The 24,399-nt window shown below is 26.1% G+C and overlaps 4 protein-coding genes and 1 non-coding gene across 5 annotated transcripts; 1 reads left to right on the plus strand and 4 right to left on the minus strand.

Annotated features, from left to right (window-relative positions):
* Positions 1 to 1,248: 1,248 nt before the first annotated feature.
* Positions 1,249 to 1,644, minus strand: LOC143921974 (uncharacterized). The gene has a single exon (XM_077445274.1). The coding sequence runs from the start codon at positions 1,642 to 1,644 to the stop codon at positions 1,249 to 1,251; it is 396 nt and encodes a 131-aa protein (XP_077301400.1).
* Positions 1,645 to 6,540: 4,896 nt separating this feature from the next.
* Positions 6,541 to 7,077, minus strand: LOC143921975 (forkhead box protein J2-like). The gene has a single exon (XM_077445275.1). It carries the CDS (start codon positions 7,075 to 7,077, stop codon positions 6,541 to 6,543), a length of 537 nt encoding a protein of 178 aa, XP_077301401.1.
* Positions 7,078 to 10,057: 2,980 nt separating this feature from the next.
* Positions 10,058 to 12,184, minus strand: LOC143921976 (uncharacterized). The gene has a single exon (XM_077445276.1). It carries the CDS (start codon positions 12,182 to 12,184, stop codon positions 10,058 to 10,060), a length of 2,127 nt encoding a protein of 708 aa, XP_077301402.1.
* Positions 12,185 to 13,288: 1,104 nt separating this feature from the next.
* On the minus strand, positions 13,289 to 13,969 carry LOC143921977 (superoxide dismutase [Mn/Fe]-like). Its single transcript, XM_077445277.1, has one exon. The coding sequence runs from the start codon at positions 13,967 to 13,969 to the stop codon at positions 13,289 to 13,291; it is 681 nt and encodes a 226-aa protein (XP_077301403.1).
* Positions 13,970 to 23,139: 9,170 nt separating this feature from the next.
* Positions 23,140 to 23,213, plus strand: TRNAN-GUU (transfer RNA asparagine (anticodon GUU)). The gene has a single exon. It is a non-coding gene; the product is annotated as a tRNA-Asn (tRNA).
* Positions 23,214 to 24,399: the final 1,186 nt, after the last annotated feature.

The raw sequence follows: 24,399 nt of genomic DNA on the forward strand, positions 1-24,399 counted from the left end.
TGATATATAAATAAAACTTGATTTGTATTTTTATGATAGCAATCCTGAAAAAACATATTCCTGTAAGATTAAAACCCATTATCATTGAAATTAGATGTAATACTTAAATATATGAAGCTGGTATGCCGTTTTAATATCATGAATGCTCTATAGATAGATCTATTTAAAAATAAGAAATGGTGTGTAATTCATCAGAATCTGCACAAAAAGTTTCTATTTTTAATTTTTTTACAATGGGTGGGGTGTGCCAAACTTGAGAAACAAAAGCGTTTTAATAAGGCCTAGGGATCTTCAGCCTTTTTTTTAAATTTTTAACCCGCTTGGAATGTACTTGCATCATCAAATTAATTATATAAAATAACAAATTTCTAAAAAACAAACGCCAAATTTAAATTGATTACTAAAGAGTTGCCTTGGTAAATTATATCGGGAGCTTTTAATAAAACCTTTGACTTAAGTACGCTGCTAATTTGCATGAACTAAAATATATTCGGTATAATTTAATTGATGTATAATAAATTCACAAGTATATTTTATATTTTTGCAACCAAATTAAGTTTTTTATGAAGAAATTTATATTGTAATTGTCGCGCGCCAATTGAATACAGCGTAAGAAATACATCATCAAAGTCTTTAGTGCCAAGAGTATTTATTTAAATTATATTTGTTGGGATCTGATGACCCATTAAACATTCAGGGTTATCTATTTAATACAATTTCAACAATATTTATTGATGATTACACAGCAGTAGTGCTGAATTTAAGCGTGAAAAAATAAATATGGGCTTGATTATGTTTTTTGATCTCTGAAACTGTGTAATTTGAACGTCTAAATTAATTACGTGATTGATTATGTTTTTTCATCTTCTAAACTGTTGAATTTTAAATCTTTCTTATTATAATTAAATCGCTTTACACATTATAACGTGCTCGTGGGTGTTAAATGTTTATTAAACAATTGTAAAATAAATATCTTTTGATATGCAAACTGGCCTTAGAAATGGACATTTTTATTTAATCAAATAAAGGCGTCTTATTAACCAACAATTTGAAGATTTTTAACAAAACATACTTTTTATAATAAATATACTGTTTTTTATATAAACATAATTAATTAGATATATATATTATACTTAAATAAATATACGTGTTTACTTCAAACTCTTACGTAATTAATGATTTATTAAAATTTGTTCATTTCTCTCACCTTTTATACTTTAATTTCGTTTATTCAATATAAATACCATCTTAATATCTTCTGTTATTATTCTTAAATCTATCATTTTCCAACCTTCTTCTTTTATAATATCTCTCATCTGTTCTAGTTTCATATCTTGGCTGTTCTTTATAATTTCGTTCCTGTCTAGTTTCAGTAAATGCCCTATTTTCTTTCTGCATTTCACAATACTTTTTCCACGATTTCTCTGAAAATCCATAGTTGAAATAATCTGTGATATCTGCACCCGGTTTAAGCCATGGCTTATCTTTTATGGTGTCTAAATCAAAATCATAAATATTTGCATCAATAGTATTTTCAGCTTGCTTTTCAGTTTCTTTTGGTTTATTTACAACAAGTTCAAGAGAGAAATCTGATGAGTCGTCTTCTGTTGAATTTGAAGATTTAATGTTTTTGTCTCCACCCATGGGTAAGAAGTGAAGATATTTATAAGTAAGTCATCTATAAAACATCTGTGATTTGTTTTAGACAAATTTAATTTTAAATGAAACATATTTATAAAACCCAATTATGTACATTAGGATCTATAAATATAATTGTTGAAAACCTAATTATGTATATTTTAATCTATAAATCTAATTGTTGAAAACCTTTTTGGAATTATGATAATTTATAAATCTAATTGTTGAAGAACTAATTATGTACATTAAGATCTATAAATCTAATTGTTTAAAACCTAATTATGTATATTTTAATCTATAAATCTATTGTAGAAGCCAAATTTTTAATTTTTTAATTTATAAATCTAATTAGAAAAAAAATCAAATAAGGATTTTTGACGCGATATTTTTTATAGAAATTTAAATTGAAGACTTTATTATTAATTAATAAATGTAATATTAGTAATAAAAATCAAATACATATTTTTGACGTGATTTTTTTAATTGAAATTAAAACTAGATTTTCTAAAAATGTAATTAAAACAACAATTATAAAATCATTTATTTTACTCAGAATATGTATGTTAAATATTTGTACGGCATTTATTAAACACCTGCCATTGTTGTAATTACAATAATAAAATAATTTTTTAAACTCAACAAAAGTATGTTTAATATTTGTACTTCACAATTAAAAATCAATTATAGAAATTGATATGAACGTTTTTACAAATTTAACACCAAATTAATTATTAAAAGCTGATTTATATGATAAGATTTTATCTATCATATAATTCCTTGATAAATATACGATTTTATATTATTTTCCAAGTGTAATAAGATCCTTTTAAATCATAAAATCAGTTTTTTTTTAAAAAAAACAAATTGTTAAAAGGATTTAATGACATCGGGGTAGCTTTAGCACAAATATTTAAAAATACTTTATAAGTCTGCCAATATTAAGTGTTGTTATATGTAGACCTAATAGACATTAAGGGTTATTTATTTAAGACTATTTCAACATTAAGTTTATTAAATTGATATTTTTGTTTAATTTTAATAAGGAATTAATTATTAGTAAGAGTTTGAGGTAAACAAGGGCATTTAAGTATAATATATATATTCAACTTTATTTATACTTGAATATATTAAAAAAGATTTATTTAAAAATGTATGTGTTTGTATACCATCGTATTTTTGCATATTAATATAAGGCCGATCACATCCCGGCACCTTACGGGTCTTAGTTGGCTTCTGATATGATTTCTCTTCCCGTTTATACTTAATATACCTAATAAATTGATCTATTAAAAATTTAAAGTTTGATCTACTTTTATTCCAAGTTCTTACGAATCTCAATTCAAGGGCACTCCTATGATCTTAATTGAGAGTTATACAGTTTATCTGTAGCTTTCATTATCCTAGTTGATATCTCATCTTCGGTCAAATAAAATAATCAATAGTGACATCTTTGGAGCTAATAATTAGATGCATGCTTCATTATTGAGATAAATACGTATTTGACTACTGTATTCCTTGTGAAACCACTTTTAATATATATTAATATATTTAATTAAGCTAGTTTCTTATTAGACTTACTAAGTACAGTGCAATAAAGCCATGCCAATATAAAGCACATATCATTTTATACTAATTTCTATGTTTTGTTGTTATCTGAAGACGTATTAGACATAAAGGGTTATTTTATTTAATACCATTTTCTTTATTTATTGTTGTTATCTGAAGACGTATTAGACATAAAGAACCATATCATTTTATACTATTTTCGTTATTTATTGTTGCTATCTGAAGACTTATTAAACATTAAGGGGTTTTTATTACTATTTCATCATGTTTTATTAATATTTATGATTATTAAATGATATTACTAACATTTATAGTATTGTGCTTATGTTGTATTCATTTTAGTTCATTAATTGTAGATGAACTTCTTATGTATGGAAGCATCTTTAGATCGTTTTCATTAATAATATTTTCTTTTAGCAGGTTCTTTAAAAGATCTACAAAATCAAAATAATCTTTAAAAGTTCTAGATTTATCTAATGATATTCTCAAATTTGGTAATTTTAAAAAAACAGTGTTAAAAATTTTAAATGCGTGAGATTTTAATCCACCATAAAAAATATTTTTTTCATCTTCTTTTAAAATATCAAGAAATTCCTCAAAAATTTCTATTGAATTTTTAGGATTTGTACAAAATATACAAGGATTATATAAATGTGGCTCAGCTATCATTACACCATCAGCTTTTGTATTTCAAAGTAGTTGTCTAATTTATTGTAGTTTGTAATATTAACATTGTTTAAATAAAAAAATATTTCTAATTTACACAATTGTTTTAATATCTCATAGTATATTATTAAGACGCGTTTGTTACTTTTTGGTCAATTTGCCCTGGTTTGCCCTTTTTATGGCAAACGTATTTTTAAATCACTACTTTTGTGAAATCTTTAGATTGCTACAAGAAAACGAATGTGGGGATATCGAGAAGGAGTTTAATGAAATGGGAAAAGATGTAGGAAAACGTCTTGCTTTACTTGTGAATTTTCAAATTGAAAAAGACTTAAATTCATTAATCTACAGAATTGTGTTTGAATTTCTTCCAATGTTATATAAAGCAGATAGACAAATTGAAAAGGTTGAAAATAGTAAAGAAGGAGAAAATGATGAAGAAATTTTATTTTTAATTTATGAACAAAATCCAATATTTGTATCTGCATCTAATTCAGAAAAAGATTTTTGCCCCTCCTCATTAATTTCAGGTGTTATTGAAGTGATGTTAAATATTTTCGATCAAAAGCTCGTTGTAGTTGCGTATAATTCACCAACAGAAGGATTTAATGATCGTGTCGTTTTTGTCATTAAAAAATCTAATGAGCCCGAAAAAATATAAAAACGAATGTAAATTATAGCTTAAATATTCAAAGTCTATTTTTTTAAAATTTTGTGTATGGAGGAGTCGAAAATAAATAAAAACGAATGTAAATTATAGCTTAAATATTCAAAGTCTATTTTTTTAAAATTTTGTGTATGAAGGAGTTTATTATAAAGGAAATAGATTTAATATAATTAGTTGGATATATATTTTACTTAAATAAATACCAATGTTTACCTTAAACTCTTACTTAATCAAATAAGTCACAATAAATTGCTATTTACAGGATGTTTCATATAATTTTATAGTAATAATAATTAATTAAAAGTTTATTTTTATTTAAATAATTCTCTAAAGTAATATACCTTAGCTTAATTAAAAAAACTGATTTATTGTATATCTATTTATTTATCATTAGAATCAATAAAAGTCATAACTCAAAAAGCTTTAATTTTAAATTAAAATACTAATGTTTGGGATTGAAAACTATTTAATTAAAAAGACAAGACGGAAACAAATATTCGACAAAACAAGTTACTTTAGTTTGTAATTGACTCAAAATATTCTTCACATATAATTCTAATTATCTTAAAATGAATTTTCTACAAGTTTAGGATATTTTAATAAATAAATTAAATATTATAAAGCAACTTGTTTTCCGTTTACAACAACTAAGTCATTTGTTCCTTATATAATGTGGGTTTATTGTAATCAAAGTGTATGATCTGACAGAGTTGAGAATATAATTTTAAATTCTTTACCAATTTTAGTTATTCGTAATATAAGACATGATCTGACAGAGTTGAGAATATAATTTTAAATTCTTTACCATTTCTACTTATTCGTGATATAAGACATGATCTGACAGAGTTGAGAATATAATTTTAAATTCTTTACCATTTCAACTTATTCGTGATATAAGACATGATCTGACAGAGTTGAGAATATAATTTTAAATTCTTTACCATTTCTACTTATTCGTAATATAAGACATGATCTGACAGAGTTGAGAATATAATTTTAAATTCTTTACCAATTTTACTTATTCGTAATATAAGACATGATCTGACAGAGTTGAGAATATAATTTTAAATTCTTTACCATTTCTACTTATTCGTGATATATGACATGATCTAATAAACTGATCAACTCTTTATTTTCTAATAAGTAAGAAAAATTTCATTATTAAATTTTTTGAGATTTTTTGACATGGAAAATTAAAAATCCTTTTAATTAAACTTTATATTAATATAAGAGTGTCATGTTTGCCATAACAAATATTAAATAATTAACCCAGGTAGATGTTTATTTTTAATATTAATTTAAGTTTTGCTAGAAATAGTACAACACTTATCTATTTTAATGTATTATATAAATTCTTATTAAATTTTGAGCATTTTAATTACAATGAATTTAATATTTAAAAAAATCACTCTACTAACTTGATTTTTGATGCTTTAATAAATTTCAAGAATAAATTATAAATAAGAAGGCTGCTTATTTCAGCTGTTCAATAATGCTCCTTTACGTGAATTAAGTGCCCAAAGCAAAAATTTATTCATTGTTAATTTCTTATGAAAAATCAATTTATTTGGCATGATTATTATTTTTAAATCATATTATCAGGATGACAGTGTTAGATTAAAAATTGAAATTTGATGTTATAACTTTAATTCTACTTGAGTTTTTTCTAAGATATTTACTAGACTGACCTTTGTTTATTTTTGAGAGATGTTTTTATTTATCATTTTTTAAATAAACTATCATGGAATTGGAAAATTGTGAAAAACTTTGAAAAAGCTTCAAAGTATAATATTTTTAACTTTTAAATTTAATTGTTTAAAGTAGTTTTGCACATTTAAAAGTGGAAGCCTGAATGTATCTATGTTCTACATATAAATTAGAATCTCCCATCTCTTTTGTATTAATCTCAAATTTTGTGATAAAAATGCAATAATTAAATAAGAAAAGTTAAAAATAAATTTAGATCAACATTATTTTATTTATACAAACAATTTAGAATACAATTAAAAAACCATCTTTCCTGCATTCATACTGAACATACCAGTTGGTGAATGAGAGTCGGATGTTGCTTGTCTCCTATTCTTCATCAATTTACCTTGTCTGTGAGCTTGATCTATGGCCCAAAATCCCCCTTTACCTTTAGAATCTGATGGACGAGGTATCTTTTTAAATGTAGGATTTAATGATAGATTATGTCTAATTGAATTTCTCCAAACTATGTCTGCCGTTTGATAGTAAGGATAATTTGTTTCAATCCAAGTGTAAATTTCTGCAAGTGTTAATTTACCATCATAAGAGAATTCCAAAGCTTTATATATCATAAGAGCATAAGAATCTGTAGGCTTATTATCTTCAAATAAGCTTCCATTGTCATCCATATTTACACTTAATTCATCAAATGTAAGTGTAACATACTGCTTCATCTCTTCCCCTTCCGCCAAAGTCCTGCAGAAGTCTAGATAAGAGAAGAAATTAGCTGCATACTGCTTGCCATTAAGTGGATTCTCAAGGTTAGGTTTTTGTTTACTGAAATCATTCATTTTCATTTTTCAGGGCAAAAATAGATATTTCTATTTATAGTAAAAGGAATAAATTTTGATGAAAAATAAATTTTAAAAGACATCTCTATATTTAATACCAATCATTTAAATAAAGATATAGGGCTATCGTATAATTTTATATATAGAAATGTCCCCTCTTGAAAGGATTCGCAGGCCATTTTCCATTCAGACTTCCTCTTTAAGGTGTGCACAAACACTGTAAACAATTAAATTTAAAAGTTAAAAATATTATACTTTGAAGCATAAGAAAGATCGTGGTAAGTTTTTTATTAAGAGGGTGCGATTAAATTTTGAAAGTGTCAATTTTTTTTCTCTGATTTAAATTGATGCATAAATTAATTTGTTTTTTAATTATGAAACCTAGAAACAAGGAGTAGGGAAGCATTATTAATTTTTTGAAATAAGTATCATTGATCCTTAAAGATTGACTTTTCTAGATCTAATCAATCAAGATTATCTCATAGGTTTCGATCAAGGATTATATAAAAAATTTCACAACAAAAAAAGAAATTCGTCTCAATAAGTAGCAAGTAATAAATAATCGAAAGAATTATAGATTATATTGAATGTAAGTAAGTTTTTATTATGCACATAATTTTTTTTCAAATAAAAAAATGGAGGGAAACTTTAAAACACAAGAAGGATATCAAAGAGTGATTTTCAACCATTGGGGTCACTAATCCAGTAGAATACGACGATATAGACACGAATTGAATAAATGTTGCAAGTTATACGAAAGCCTGGCATAATATGTTGGTCATACTAGAGATTATAGAGCTTAATTAAAAATTTAATAGAAAATTATAAAGGATTTTAAATTATACAAAGCAAAAATAAAATTGGTTTATAATTAAATAATAGCATGTTAAGGGTATTTAACAAAATAAACATGAAAAATCTGGATTGTTTTATTTAATATAAAGCATAAAATAACTTTTGGGAATTTCTTTTGTTTTTGAAATTTTTTATTCAATTGTTTATTAAATTATTTGAATTGAATAAGAAAGTAAGAAAGAAAGAATCAAAATTGTCTGAAATTAAGAATCACATGCGTTAGAACAATGTTTTCAATAAATAATGCTGATTATTTGTAGCTTTAAAATCCTTTCGAGCATAAATTTCTTTTTTGATAATTAGTTTCATGATAGAGTTTTTTTTGATTAAACAATCAATCCAAGAAAAATCAAGAAGCTTTTGTTTGAAATCTAAAAATAGTAAGAATGAAAAATTGGAGTTTTTTATAACATTAGAATTAAAATTAAGTGTTTAATCGATAGATCATTTTTAAACTTTTAATTTTTTGAAGAATAATGCATTTATTCGCAAGAAGCAAATAAGTGTTTTGGCACTTATTTGAGACATATCATTAAAAAAAATGAAATTTATGTGTCCAGCATTAGAAAACCTTAAAAGGTTGACTTGCTATTTCGGGTTTTTAAAACTATGATTCTATCAAAAATGAAATTAAAAAAAAAGGCAGCAATTTCCTTTGGTTTGATACACAATATTATCTGGTTAATTTTGTTTTAAGCATATAAATTTATATTTTATACTTTCCCGTAATAATTTTTTTAAATTTAAGAAAACATTTCAAAACAAAGAAAAGAATTAGAAAATGTCAATTTTTAACATAAGATATAGATACAGGCTGGGACGAATGATTATATAAATGGAATTTTTGCCTAAACTTAAGGTAAGATGTTTGATATAGGTTTCTGAGATCTAAAAAAACTTCCCTCTCTTTAAATTTTTGTACTTCAGCATAAATTAAAAAAATCCTCCACGCGTTTAGAGCCAACAGTATTGCCATGCTTGGTAACACATCTTGAATGTTTAAAAATATTTTTATTCTTGAAAAAATTCTATGTTTTTTGGATTTGAAAAAGTTTAAAATGGAAACATACAGATATATTCAAAAAATAAAATTGAAAGGGATTGGCTACAAAATTCCTCGGCATTAAATGGTTTGTTACCATTGTAATATCTTAACTCGTATGGTTATTATTTTAAAAAAATGAAATCTTATAATCATTATCAACTTATGTGTTTGATCAAAACCTAGAAAAATTTTAAATGCAAACAATGAAATTCTCTAAGTTTTAAAATTTTTAGAAAATAATTAAATCGAATTCATTCTTAGAGTAATGGATATTCAATAGGATTAGAACCTTTAATTTACTTTATAATAAATAGATATTTACGTTATTATTTCTCAAACACTATTTTACTTGCTATTAATTTGTGGTTTTTTATCTATTTATTTGACTTCAAACAAATTTTTAAGTTTTCATAATAGAAAAAAGATGATTTTCTTTATAATTAGGTAACATTATAAAACATCAGATATATATAATATACTCAAATAAATACAGGTTTAACTCAAACTCTTACTAAAAATAAATTTACTTTGATGAATACATAGATTGACGTTTTTGTTATTAAATATTTTAGTTTTTATAATTAAAAATGCCTCATTTTGATAACATTATGTGGAGAAAAAGCACAACAAATCATTTTGAGAAGCCACACTATAATTTCGGAGAATTAAATTAGTTTTTCTTAATTACCTAAAGTAAAATAGTGAAGCTTAAATTTACGTATGGTTATACGAGATTTAATTGGCCAGGTATGCTCAAGAGCTCGACAAATCAATTGTATGAAATTTCTAAACTCAGCTTACTACCGGCCGAATGTTGCCGTAATTATCGGAATATTTAATTCTAAACCGCGCTATACTAATTGTTGTACATTATAAGCAAAAAAAAGCAGGGCGTTTGAAATTTAATTTAAAAAAAATTTCTGGCGTGTAGTAGAGTTTTTGACCCTTAAAATAAATCATATATATTATATTAAAAAAATTATAAATTCGCGGTCTTTAAATTGGCACTAAACTCATTAAACTTACAGTTTAACACTAAAAACATTATATTATTTTAAAAAAACGTGTAAAACCAATTCTTTATTTAATACGTTCTATCATACCAGAAAGTTTGTCATAAACAATTATTTCTTCATTGTCAAGTTCTTTAAGTGCTTCACTAAAAAGCCTTTCATCAACTTGTACTTGTGCAAGGAGCTCAGAATAATTGATTCTCTTTTTAACAATTTTCAAAATTCTTTCACGAATATTATCAATATCCCTAACATCGGCTGCACTTCTACCAGTAATTACCATGTCAATGTCAACCTTACCCGTTCTTGGATCGAGTGCATACAATAAAAGACTCTCCTTAATCAATCTAACTGCTTCTTTAACATCATTTACATCCACAGTATGCGAAAATCTCATTCTAGCATGCGCTTCTGAAAGACGAACTAAGCTTTCAAGTTGTCTTGTGGTAGCTGTAATAGTTTTGCCATTATCTAACTGCCTTAATTCAACATAACTTTCTGAAAGAAAGTCTATTGCTTGTGCCGTTAGCATTGGGGAAATCTTTTTTGCTTCTTTAATATAACCTTTAAGTAAATCGGCTGATATTGTTTTAATATCTTCTGGGTCGCCTACGTACATATTCAAAATATGTTCTCCAACCTTTTTATCATTTCTTTCATCACTTTTATCTATCAAGACGGCCACAATATCAAATCTACTTAAAAGAGTAGGTGGTAAATTAATATTTTCTAAAATACTCCTCTTTAAATTATATTTACTACCAACTGGGTTACAACTAGCCAAAATCGAGCATCTTGCATTTAAAGTGGTTATTATTCCTGCTTTAGCTACACTAACAGTCTGCTGCTCCATTACTTCATGCAAAACACTTCTTGTCGTTTCATTCATTTTATCAAATTCATCAATGCAACATATGCCATTATCACTTAAAACTAGGGCACCACTTTCAAGAACATATTGTCCACTATCAGGATCTTTAGAAACACTTGCCGTCAAACCTACTGCACTAGATCCCCTTCCACTGGTATACATACCCCTTTCAGAAATTCTATGAACGAATCCTAATAATTGACTTTTAGAAATTCCTGGATCTCCTGCTAGAAGTATATTAATATCTCCCCTTAATCTCGAAGATTTTAAATTTTTACATACACCACTAAATAGTTGTAATAAAAGGGATTTTTTAACATTTTCAAGCCCAAACACAGAAGGAGCGATCGATGCAGTAAGAATGTCGTAAATGTTCTTTTGTTTTCTCAAATTTACAATTTCGTTTAAAAATGAATGCTCTTCGGTAGTTTTTTTATTTAAGACACAAGTAGATAAAAGTTCTACATAAATCCTAAAAGAGCTTTTTAGTTTTTTCAGATTCGGACTAATTCTTACGGGTACTGCTCGCAGAATTCCAATTACTACAACTTTATCTCCAGGGACTAGGGAATCTACTAGCGATTCTTTAGTTACGATAGTAATTGTAGATGGTGTTGTTCCATCTGGAATTGAATCGGGCAGTTCTTGAATTTTAACAATTTGTTTATCTACATATTCCCCCTCGTTATGTCTAATTTCATAAGTGTATCTTCCTCCACATTCACAAGTGACTGGCTCATTAATTACATTTTTAATGCTATCAACCGTTACTTTCCTTGTACATTTAACGCAACGATACACACCCCTACGAACTTCTGGAATGATAGAAGATGATCTTGCAACCATCCCAGTAACAGAGACAATTTTATCGACATCTCTAGGATCTACATCTCTAATTGTTAAATTTTTTCCAATATTAAAAGGCCTCAACTTAATTTCAGGTGGTTGTTCCATAAACATTTCCATATAAATTTCACTCAAGCAATTTTGAAAAATAGGGAGGACTTCTTGCGGGTATGAAGAAAGTTCAAGAAATAAATGCTCTTCTAGATCCCTACAATCAAGATTTAAGAAAAACATTTGTGTCTCATTTATAGAATGCAATGCTTGCATATAAGTCGTATTTCCCCTAATAAACTCTTTAAACTTTTCTATTGTGTTTTGCACACTGATAGTTGTTCCCCAAATAAGTTTTACTCTGTCATTTTCTACAAATTGATTGAATGTGGAGCTTCCATCTATTTGTGAAGGCGTGAGAGTTAGGTGAAGATCATTGTTGTCTTCGTCAAAAGAAAATCTTTCTGAGTATTGAGAATTATCCATTGAAGAGGGAAGAATTAAAAAAATTTAAAAAATTAAATAAGAAGTACAAATTTGAACAATAGCTCTTATAAACCTTATAGAGGTATCTATTTAAAAAAGTTATAAATAGATACCATTCTCAGCCAACTTCTACGCTTATCTTATACCTGTTATTTCTAAAGTTGGATTAAAAAATTAGAAATATAATTGAATATTTTATTTTTGGAAAAACATTTATCTTTGGGGCAGTTGTCTCTATCCAAACCCTCATAATAAGTTAAATAGATAATTATATGATCAGATAAATTTTATATTTTGATTTTTGGTTATCAAAAGAAATGAATCAGAAATGGAGAATTTATCTGATAATATAATTACTTATTTGCAGTTATAAGCATAAAATCAACCCTACACCAAAAACCCCGCCTTCTTTGCCAACATTTTTGTTTATAACAAGTTTTTGATTAGATTTTAGTATCAAATGAGACTACGCCAGGTAGTTTTTCTCTTTTTTTGTTGAAATATCATACTTTTTAAATAAAATTAATTTTTAATTCTAAAAGTTTCCCTGAATTATTACGAAAACTATAATATGAGTGTCTTGAGATAACGAAGATGGTATAAATTTTAGAGAATCAATAATTAGGGGGGGTTCACAATTAAATTTTTTAGGAAATCACAAAAATGTTTTATAAATTTTTTAAGGTGCTATGAAAGCCGTAATTTAACAGCTGATTTTAATTAATTTCCTTTTATAAATCAGTTCTAAAATAATTAACTCTTTAAATATTGTGTTAACCTAAAAACAAACCATGGAATTATTTTTCATATCTTTGCAAGCTGGCATGTGTAATTATGAAGCCTGAAAAATTTCGTTGGCAACTTTAGATTGGCATTTGTTTCCTAGACTCATTTAATAGAACGCCCATGCCGCTATATCATTCAACTACAATTTAAGATCCTAAACAATTATATTTATGTTAAATGATTTTGACGCCATAGTTAATTTAGCATATTTAGTCGAAGATAATCATAACAAGGATAATTATTAAATAGTATTAGCTTAAATAATTATAATACAACTTATATATATTTATTACAACTTTTTTTAAACAAGGAAATTTATTAAAAAACTATATGTCCATCATTTTCCAATGCCAAAGGCTTGTTATTAAGGACTATGTTATCATAGATCATTGAAATTAGCTTCCAATCTACTACATGCCAAAAATTTCTCACATATTCGGCTCTTTTGTTTTGGTATTTTAAATAATAAGCGTGCTCCCAAACATCAAGACCCAATAAACAAACGGCATTTGGATTTGTCATTATTGGGTTTATTTGATCTTTAGTGCTAACAACATAACTCCTTTTCAGGTTATAATCATATATCCACCAAGCCCACCCACTACCAAATACTTTAATAGATTCTTGATCAAATATTTCTTTTAAAACATCTAACGAGCCAAAGTCTGCTTTAATTCTTTCGGTTAAAAAACGACTACAGTTTGTCTCGTTACTATTTTTACACATGTAATTCCAGAATAAACTATGATTATAATGACCACCGCCATGCTTTAACAATGTCAATTTATCTGTTTCCCCAATACCATTGTCCTGAATTAGTAATCCACTAAGCATTTGATGTAGTGGTAAATCTGCTGGTGCATCCTCAGAAAGTTTGTTTAAGTTGTCTACATAAGCTTGATGATGCTTAGTATGATGTATTTCCATTGTTTTTGCATCAATGTATGGTTCTAAATGATCATATTCGTATTCTAGCTTTGGTAAAGAAAACTTACTCATTAGGGGTGCAAAAAAATTTAATATAAATTGAATGATGTGATATTTTAATGGATAATTTTAAATAAATTTAGAACAATAAGGAAAAAAGTGGGGAGTGTGCGAATAAAAAGTTTGTAGATTTCTTTTATTTATGGAAATTAAAATATTTAACTTTTTCAATTAAATTTACTGCAAAAAGACAGATGTCAGTTCAAATTACATCAAGTCTTGTTTAATTTCCTGAAATTGAGACTTTAGAGTTCAACCATAAGAAGGCTTAAAAAGTTGGAAAATTTGATGGAATTTAGAATCTACTAGATGCAATCTTAAATTACAAAAAAAAGCAAAATGATGCTTTATCAAATAATTTCCTAAGATTCCTAGTTCGACCCAGAAACCAGCAATTGCTAAAAAATAAAATATAATAAGCAAATTTTACAGCTGCTTGATGTGTTTTAGTGCTGTTTATTGTTTCAAATTTCATTGATCGTTTCTAAAAGTATAAATTCACCTTTTTTAATCGTATAAATAAAGATTTAAATTATTATTATAAAATGATTGTGATATTAACAAACGGGATTTACAATAATTGGCAAAGTTTTTTAATATTAAAGTTTTGCCCTGGGAAAATTTAAAGAAAAAATTGCAAAAAACGCTAAAAACTATTTTTGTTTTTACGATCACATTTATATTAAATTTCAGCTTATTGTATAACAAAAACAATTGTTTAAAAGATCAGATTTATATTAAATTTCAGCTTATTTTATATCAAAAATAGAAGTTTTATCAAACAAGTTGCAGTGTTACTATATAACTCTATGGTTGTAACATTTATATTTACCTAAAAAGAGCTGAACCCCGTTTAAGTAGTTATTGTTATCTACTGTAATTAATTTAAATACCTTTGAATAAAAATATTCGCATTTACAATGTTTTTTTGGGGCAGAGGCGATATTATCCAACTGAATCATTATATGAAATGATTTATAACAAAAGTCCATGCGAGCTAGCCTTTGTTAATAATTGTTGTTGCTGTTATCTTAAGATTTATTAGACATTAAGGGCAATTTTTTTAATTTTATTTCACCAGCAATTATACAAATGTGTAGATTTGAGGTTTTCTATTCAAATTAAAGCAATCCCACAAAAAAATAAGTTGGATATATATATTATACTTAAATAAATACCCATGTTTACCTCAAACTCTTCTGCAATATATTAAATATGCTGTACATGTTTATTAAAAGTTGGATATATATTATACTTAAATAAATACCCATGTTTACCTCAAACTCTTACTAAAAATGAATTTTGTGAATATAAATGTCAATTTTAGAACTTTCATTTATTGATTGCATGGGTAAATAATCCATGCTTTATTTTAAAGCAAAATTTTACTTAAAAATCTTCACTTAAGAAAGCAACAGAGTTACAAGATAACTCTACAGTTGCGACAATAAATATCCACATTATTTTACATTGAAAAATATATATGAAACTGTGATTTTAATCATAAAGGTTGGTTTATAGCCAATAATATTTAATAAATACCCTTGTTGGATTATCTTCGACTATAAATGTCTGCAAAAAAATAAATTAAAATAAAATAAACAAGTTTTTCTTAAAATAACATTTATTATTGACATTATAAATAATTTATTCATTCAATTGAACATGGCCACCACCTAATGTTAAAATTTTATTCAGAAGATCTTTATGGTTTTTGTATAAAAATTCTGCAGCTAAGTCAAAACCAAGCGCTTCTTTTAATTCATCAAGTACTTCTGAACCATTAGCTACCGATGGCACATTCTTGGACCAAATTGAAAATTTAACAAAATTTTTCCTTACATTAGCAGAAATCCCATTACATCGGAATTTACTAAAACCCTCTAAAGCAAAGAAAATCGTTAGCCTCTCAAAAATAGCATTTGATTGTTCTGGCTTACATTGAACACTCCAACTACACCCATCTAAATTTTCTGGGTCTTCCCAAGATGCATTTATTCCAGATTTGAATATGTTTATGTTAAACGGACCAGAATCAACAAAGGAAGATAAATGTGATAGAATGTACCCAAGCTCTTCTGTTGTTGTTAGTGTACAGAGCTTTTTAAGAGCTTCATTGTATTTACTAGGGTCATTTGGTTTATCAGAAAACTCTGTGGCTGTAACATCTAACTTTTCTATCAATGCTGGCATTATTAGGACAATATAAAATATAAAAAAATAAGAAAAGCAAATGTTAAAAATTTAAATTACTTGTAGTTATTTTAATCTATCAAGATTGGTACACCAAATGTTAATAAATCATTTAAGTAATAACTTAAGTTTCTTTAACATAAAATTTGAAGTAGAATTTTGTATGTAAAAACATACAAACCAAAAAATAAATTAAAAACAAGGAATACTTAAAAAAATTCATATGAACAGCATTAAAACTAAGAAAAACCTGTAATTACAGTTTCATCAGTAAAGAAGACATCTTATAAAAGCAGAACGTTATAAAAAAGTACATAAAATTTATACTTAAATATTATTCTTATAGATTGTCAAAGTATACTAAGGTTTAAAATGAATCGATGCCGGCAGTTAGCCTGATCACGTATTATATTTTATCAATCTACATTTTAGAAGTATAATTTTTATTTATTTTTAGAAATCGGCTAGAAGCTAATTAATATTCGATTTAAAATTTTAATTTCAGATTTAATTTTTAAAGCCCACTATACATTTTGCTGCATAAAGAATAAACGAAAATCATGTTTTCATTTTTTGTTGATCTACCTTGGCACTTGATTTTTAAAAGTAAAAAAACTTTATCGAAATGAAGAATTATTTGTTATATCTGAATTTTTACGGCAACTTCGAGTTGAAGCCATAAGTTTATTTGATTCAGTATTGTTTTTTAATTAACTTGAATTATTATAACTGTCTTGTGACATCGAAGATGACGTGAGCTCTTCATTAAATAAGTATTTAGTCATTTAGGGTATTTAGGGATTATATTAATAGAGGGTAACACAACAATAATTATATTTATTTTCACATGTAATTAAAAAGTACTTTGCTCTAGTTTGCAAAACACAAAATTATTATAATTGCCCCATATAAATGCCTAGAGATGATCTTAATCCTGAAAATAACAACAAATATGTAGATGACACAAGTACTCAAATCCCCTTCCCTGATTCTGTAGATTTTATTAACAAATCTTACACTTCTTTTTCACTTCTTGATCTACAAGATGCTTTGATAGCTTTTTCTAAAAGTAGTAACGAAACAAAAGGACAACTGGATAAAATCATACCAAAGAATTTTGCTAAATTTATTAATTGTAAAGGACTCATGGAGAAAATAAAACGAGATTATGGTGATAGAAACCTTCTTAACATAAACTCGGATAGTGCAATGGCCATGGTTGTAAAAAAATTCGATCAATTAATATTAAAACATAATATAAAAATGGAAGAGGAGGCAAATGATGACAAAAACAACACTATGTTGTTCTCCGGAAAAGAGTTGAAGGAGTTGCTTAGATCAAAAATATTGAATTTTGATGAATTTGTGACAATTTTAAAAAATGAAAATAAATCAATGAGAACTTATGGCACTTTAGCAAATAGTGAAGTTATTGAAACAATAAGGGATGAATTAAAAGATTTTTTACAAACAGTTTATGATAGAATGGTAAATCACAACATTGAATTTGAAGAAACTTGTCGTTTAATGGATATTTATTTATACGCCTCTAGCTTTAAAAGTGATTATACCGATGAGGAGAAAAAAACAAAATTGTTTAACACAATGTTAGTTAAGTTTAAAGAGGACACATTTAAAACTATTGAAATCTCGGAAAATTATTTTTCTTACATTTTTACGGCACTTAATAGAATTTTATCATGTGCTGATGAACCCCAGGGAATAGAGGCTATTCATCATGTATTTTCATGTTTAAAGAAAGTAATTACATCTACAGATGCACAATATTCCTTAATTATTTTCAGAAGATTAAATGATTTTAGAAAGTCTTTCGAGGGTAAAGCGCAATACCTTGAAGAGTTAAAATCAGAAGTTTCGATACTCAGATTATCATGTTTTAAACATTTTATATCACCTGAAACTATTAGAGAGTCAGTTGAAATATTTGATATTTTTCTGGCAATTTTAAAAAATCATGAAATAAGTAAAGCTCAAGAACTTCTTTCTGAAAAAGTACAAAAACATCTTTTAAACTGTGAATTAGAAGGTTTTGAATACTTTGATGAATATGATCGATGTATTAATGTTGTTTCAAGATTTCTTGGTCATTCAGAGTGCAAAAGTATTAAAAATTTAGAAAAAAGTTTGAGAAAAAGAAAAAATTCTGAAATCCAAAAAATTGCTAAAACGTTTTTGAAAAATTTTAATAAAAATAATGACAGTGTAAAAATACTTATGGAGGCTCTGAGAATTATAGAAAAAAGTAAAAATAAGAATTTCCAGATATTTTTTGAATGTAAAGATAAAATAATAGATAATGTTGTTGTTTTGTATTATTTACATCGATTTTTAAAAATCGATGCACCTGTTTTAAGTAATGTAGAACAGGAAGTGGCAGATTTATTAAAACCACAATTTGGCCATTTACTCAAAGAATAAAAATGTATTTGTTTTGTAATCCTTTAAACCAATAAATACCTTTAATGAAGTATTCTTTTTTTTTATATAAAGAATGACATATAGTTTAAAGCATTGTATTTATTAATTAAAATTTTTAGAATAATTAAAGGTTGATTAAATTTTTAAATAACAATATTTTAAAACTATAAAGAAATCGTAAAGTCTAAACAATAACACCATTCCAAATACGCAAAAACTATATAAAAAGAGGCATATTATAAATCAAATGGCTTAGATGGTTTTATTTTATTGAAATATACCACCAAAACACAAAAATATTTGAATTTAAATATGTATTAAGGCCTTGGTAGATTTTTTTCTGTGACAAAAATCAAATTATTAATGTTATTTGTTGGATAAATATAATATATTTAAATAAATACACATTTTTACCCGAGACTCTTACATAATTTGTTTATTTTGTCTAAGATATAAATATCCTTCAAATGATATTTAAGGTTGGATTATAGCTATTTAAGAAATACTCTTGTTATGATTATCTTAGACTTTAAATGCTGTTCAAACTCATTTATTAAATTTCATAAATAACCACATTTAGAAAACTTGTTCGGGCTTGGTTTATAGCATAAGCAAATGATTAGATCATTGGTGTTAAGGATAAAAGAGACTTCATAAAATTAAAAAAAAATAGAAGTTGAGGCCTGTTAAAGTAACTTAAATAATTAGATTTTACATTGTAAAGGTGTATAATTAAATTGAGAAGAAAAATCTAAGACACCTCGTATTTATAAATATGAGTATAGGTGATTATTGGAGCAAGCAGATTACAAATCGCACGAGAAAACTTGTCTAACTGGGCTGCGGTATACATAAAACCACGGGCTTTGGATAACCTAGGAAGAAAAAACACTCGATTGATGAAAAGATACTCAAGCAAATAGTCGCGCAGAATCCGAGAAATTCTTGAGTTAGGATTCAAAGTTAAATTATGAGAAACCACCTGGAAACGAAATTTTATAAGTAAAATGTGATTTTTATCTAATACAAACAAGATTGTGTGATAATTTATAACAATTATTTTGGTAGTTTTAAAAACAATACATTTTGTTATCTGAAGACGACTTATTAGACATTAAAAATTATTTATTCCAAACTATTTCATCAATACATATACAATTAGATCAAATTATTTATATTATATTTCAGATATGTATCTATTAAGAGAGCTAAGGCTGCTGCTGTAAATGGAAATATTAAGCTGAAAATAGGTGGTTTCTTCAAAAGTAGAAAATTTTCGAAAAATTCTAAGTAAACGAATAAAAAAGATAAAAAAATGATAATACTGCTGTAAACTATGATTTGATAATTTTTTAAAAAACGTGTAAAAAAGTAATTTTTTGCTTTTCTATAAATTATCATACTAGCAAATTGGCAGATTACTAATCCAATAAAAAATGCACTTTGCCCTTCATACAGAATATCTAGCTGTTCTTCACCACCGATTATTTCTCCATTATTTAATTCCATTAACGGTGCATTAAGTACAAAGTAAGTGTTAGCACTAAAAAACATCTTAGAATACGGGATATGATTTATTCTCAGTGTTGTAAAGAAAGCTAGCATACATCCTATTGACGAAATTATACCTGTTTGCAATACTACCCATTTTAATGCATTAATGTGATAAATCAATCCCCGATCTACAATTTTAATAAATCCTTTATATATCTCGGCAATCTTAGTATTTAAAGATGTATTTGACTGATCTGATTGTTGTGAGAATGTATTTAAGATTTTATCTTTTTTTATTGAATTCCCAATCAATAAATTGTATTCGGGTTCTTCATTAGAGAATAAAATGGCGGGTATCATTTCAACTAAATAATTAATTGGAATCAAAAGAATAGACGATAATGCTAATGGGGATCCAAAACAGGCATAAAATACAAAGGGAATAAATTGTGGAATAATATGAGAAGTTATGAATCTAATAGCTTTTTGTAAATTAACAAAAAATAATCGACCTTCTTCAATACAAAATAAAAAATCTTCAGTTTTATCTGCTTTAAAAATAATTGAACAAGCTTCTTTACAAATAGTTCCAGAGCTATTAAAACAGATTCCAATATCTGCTGCACCGAGAGCTGAACAATCACTAATATCATTACCAATATAACAAACAACATGATTTAATCGTTTTAAATCATCAACTATTCTTCGTTTATCTTCACTATTACTATTGAAAAGTATAAAATTTTTATTATTTAAAAAATTCGATTGATCCTCAGTATTTGAAGATTTATAATCAGCAATTGACGATATTTTATTTTGATTTGAGTGAATTATGTTTTTACATGAGATAATTTGTGAATGTTTAGATTGATTTGTTATTATAGAAAAATTTATATCTGCAGATTTCAACAAATTAGTTACTAAAGGTGTATCAAATTCAGGAACTTCTTCTAAAAAATAAATACATACAAATATAAACCCTTTACTTCTAATTGTTCTTTTATTTTTACTATAAGATCTATAAGCTAATGCAATTACATTTTCAAAATTGTTTTTTGATTCATTATTCAGTTTTAATATTTTATGTCGTTTTAGTGGTGTTAGTTTTGTAACTTTTCCATCTAATTTGATTTTATTACATGACTTAAGTATTGATTCTACTGGCCCTGTAACATATAATGACATAAAATTACCTTCGTCTACTATTGTACCATCAAATCCCTGTGTTTGTATATCTTTAATTTTTAATGACATTCTATTCAACCCAACAAAATATTTTGAACATATTTCACTTAATACTTCAAGTGATAAATGATACTTTTGTCTAAGTTTACTACGTTTATTTATACTTATTAAACCAGTTATATAACCAATACTATCTAAAAAAGCAAGTTCTTCTTCATCTTGATCTTCAAAAGCCAATTCAACATCAAATAAATATTTTCCGTTATAAATATTTGAACAGAAAATATTATCGGGTGGTATAAATGCATTTTTATTAGCACATACAACAGTAATTAAACCAAGTTTTTCAATTGCACCTACATCTCTTATTGTAACACCTCTTTTTTCAAGTTTAGAAACGGCTGAAAATAACATAAATTTAATTGTAGATGGAATACATTCAGGTATAAGTGCAAGTGATACAGAAAATACTAAATCTAATGACATTACAGATGTTATATTAGTAATTAAACCAAATAATATTAAAACTATGCTAATTAATATTGAAACAATAAACGATCCTATAAAGAAACGATTAATTTCAGAATATAATAAACTTTCAAGATTCTTAACTTTTACTGTATTTTTATATATTTCACAAATATTATTTTCAATACCAACTTTAACTACTAAAGCTTCTGCTCTACCTGAAATTATTTTATCGCCTGCCAATATAACATTTTCTGATTCTTCAAAAACTGTAGATTTTCTAGTATGTGATCTTACAATAAGAGTTTTATCACCGTTAAGAGTACTTCTATCTATTAATACATTATTGGTTTTTATTAATATAGAATCAGCAGAAACAATATCACCCCTTTTTAATATTAAAATATCACCTATTTGTATAAATTCATTTTCTATTTCATGTATTTGATCATCTATAACAACTCTATTATTATAAGATATTGATTTTCGTTTATAAAACGTGTTTATTCTAATTTCACCATATATTTCTATAGATGTACTTATTATAATTATAGACATAGTAAATAAGAAAAGTAGAAGACGTTCTTTTTCTTCTTTGTTAAGAAAATAAACAACTAATAACGATGTTACGGCTATAATAGAAAGTATTTTTACAGGATCACAAAGACTTTGGTAAATTAAATAAATTATACTATGATCTCTATTTGGAAAAACTTTGTTAGAACGAACTTTTCTTCCAAGGTTAGTGCTCGTAGGGTAAAACATAACGTGTGGTCGCTTTGATGGTTTAACTACATTATACTTATGTAACAATCCTTTGATATTTAGCAGGTGGTCATCCATTTAAATCAAAACAAATAATTTAATATATTGGAAATTCATAATGAAATATTTCCAAAAGAATCAAAGCACTTGCAAATACAAAAACTACAAAAAGAGATTGAGAAATTAAAAAACTTAATTTTACCAAAAAATAACTCAAAAGCTCTCTTTTTTTAAACTAATGTGCTTAATTCAAGATATCAATGTAATAGACAAATAAATAATTTGGAGAATAGTTTTATATCTAACATACGATTTAATTTATATAAAACAGCGGATGCTTATTTTTTCGCTATTTTAAAATTTTTACTAGAAAATAACTTGGGTTAATTTAATTATGCAAGCTGTCTTGTGCTATCGAAGATGGTGTCTTCATTAAATAAGTATTGAATCATTAAGGGGATTTATTAAATTATATTAAATTATATTAAATGAGGATAAAACACAATTATTAAATAAAAAAAATTAAACAGCAACCCGTTGTTAAAGTTTCATTTCTATTTGTGCCATTTTAAAATAAAAAGTTAACATTTCTTTACATTTGTTAAACTATATAAAATGCGGGTTGGTTTTACAAATATGGTTCCTTGGCGCAATCGGCTAGCGCGTTCGGCTGTTAACCGGAAGGTTCTGAGTTCGAACCTCAGAGGAACCGTTTTTATTCTTTTGTTGCGATGCGACATTACAAGTAATCACAATGTTTTTTTTGGTATAAAAAAACAGATCTTTCATTTACTACTATAAGTCGAAGATAATCATAAAAAGGAAATTTATTAAATATTATTAGTCTAAATAGCTATAATCCAACTTTAAAGTCTGCTCATGAATAATATATTAATTACAAAAATCATTCGAAAGGACCTTGCGTCACGAATTAAAACTCTATTGTTTGCTTTTCCCCTTTTATGATTAATGAAACTTACAAAAATGTTTTATTTGGTCTTGGGAGCGTTTCTTTGCTGTTAGGCACAATTAAATACAGCGCATATCTTAATACTAATAGTGACATTCCCCAGGAATATTATTTTACTTTTAACTTTGATATCGTAGTCACTTGCCTTTTTCTTAATATTTGTTTAGGAATCTTCTCATTGTTTATACTTGGAAATTTGAATGACTTTATAGAGCATATGAGTGTAAATTTAATCGGTGCATATCAGAAAATGAGAGTTCTCGCCATTCTTATGGTGTTTAGTACCTTCTTTTTTACATCTGCTAACTTAGCAACCTTTTTTTTATCAAGTACATCGAAAAATCTAGAAAAAGAAATGTTATTAATTAGTATAGTTGTATCCGTTCTTCAAATCTTCCATATTTTAACAATGAACATAATTCATCCGGATCTTTTCGGATTAAAAATGAGAAAGGAGCTTGCTGAATTTGAAAGAGGAGCAAATGATTCAAGAAATATGTTTGTATGATATAAATGGACAGTTTAATACGAAATTTATGTTTAGTTAAATATACATATTATACTTAAATAAATACCGATGTTTACCTCAAACTCTTCCTTGTTTTAAAAACGGGCAAACTTTTCGATTTTACGACTAATTAATTTAAATACTTTAAATGATGCTCTTTTATTAGTATTCTTTGTAGCAAAACAACTTATTTATAAAAAGTCCTAATTATTTATGATTTGGTTGATTTCATCAATAATTATTAAATTTACATTGGTTTTAATTTTGAGGTGAAAAAAGTCTTTAAAATTTTATATTTTTCAATAATTATATAAAGTCAACTGTATTCTTAGTGAGGGAAAGCTCAATACTCATAATAATGACACCTTTCTTTTCTCAATGAAGATCATTCTGACAAAAATTAATTTAATATAAAATGCT

This window comes from Arctopsyche grandis, unplaced genomic scaffold (assembly GCF_051622035.1).
Source record: "Arctopsyche grandis isolate Sample6627 unplaced genomic scaffold, ASM5162203v2 HiC_scaffold_110, whole genome shotgun sequence".
In the NCBI taxonomy this organism is placed as follows: Eukaryota; Metazoa; Arthropoda; class Insecta; order Trichoptera; family Hydropsychidae; genus Arctopsyche; species Arctopsyche grandis.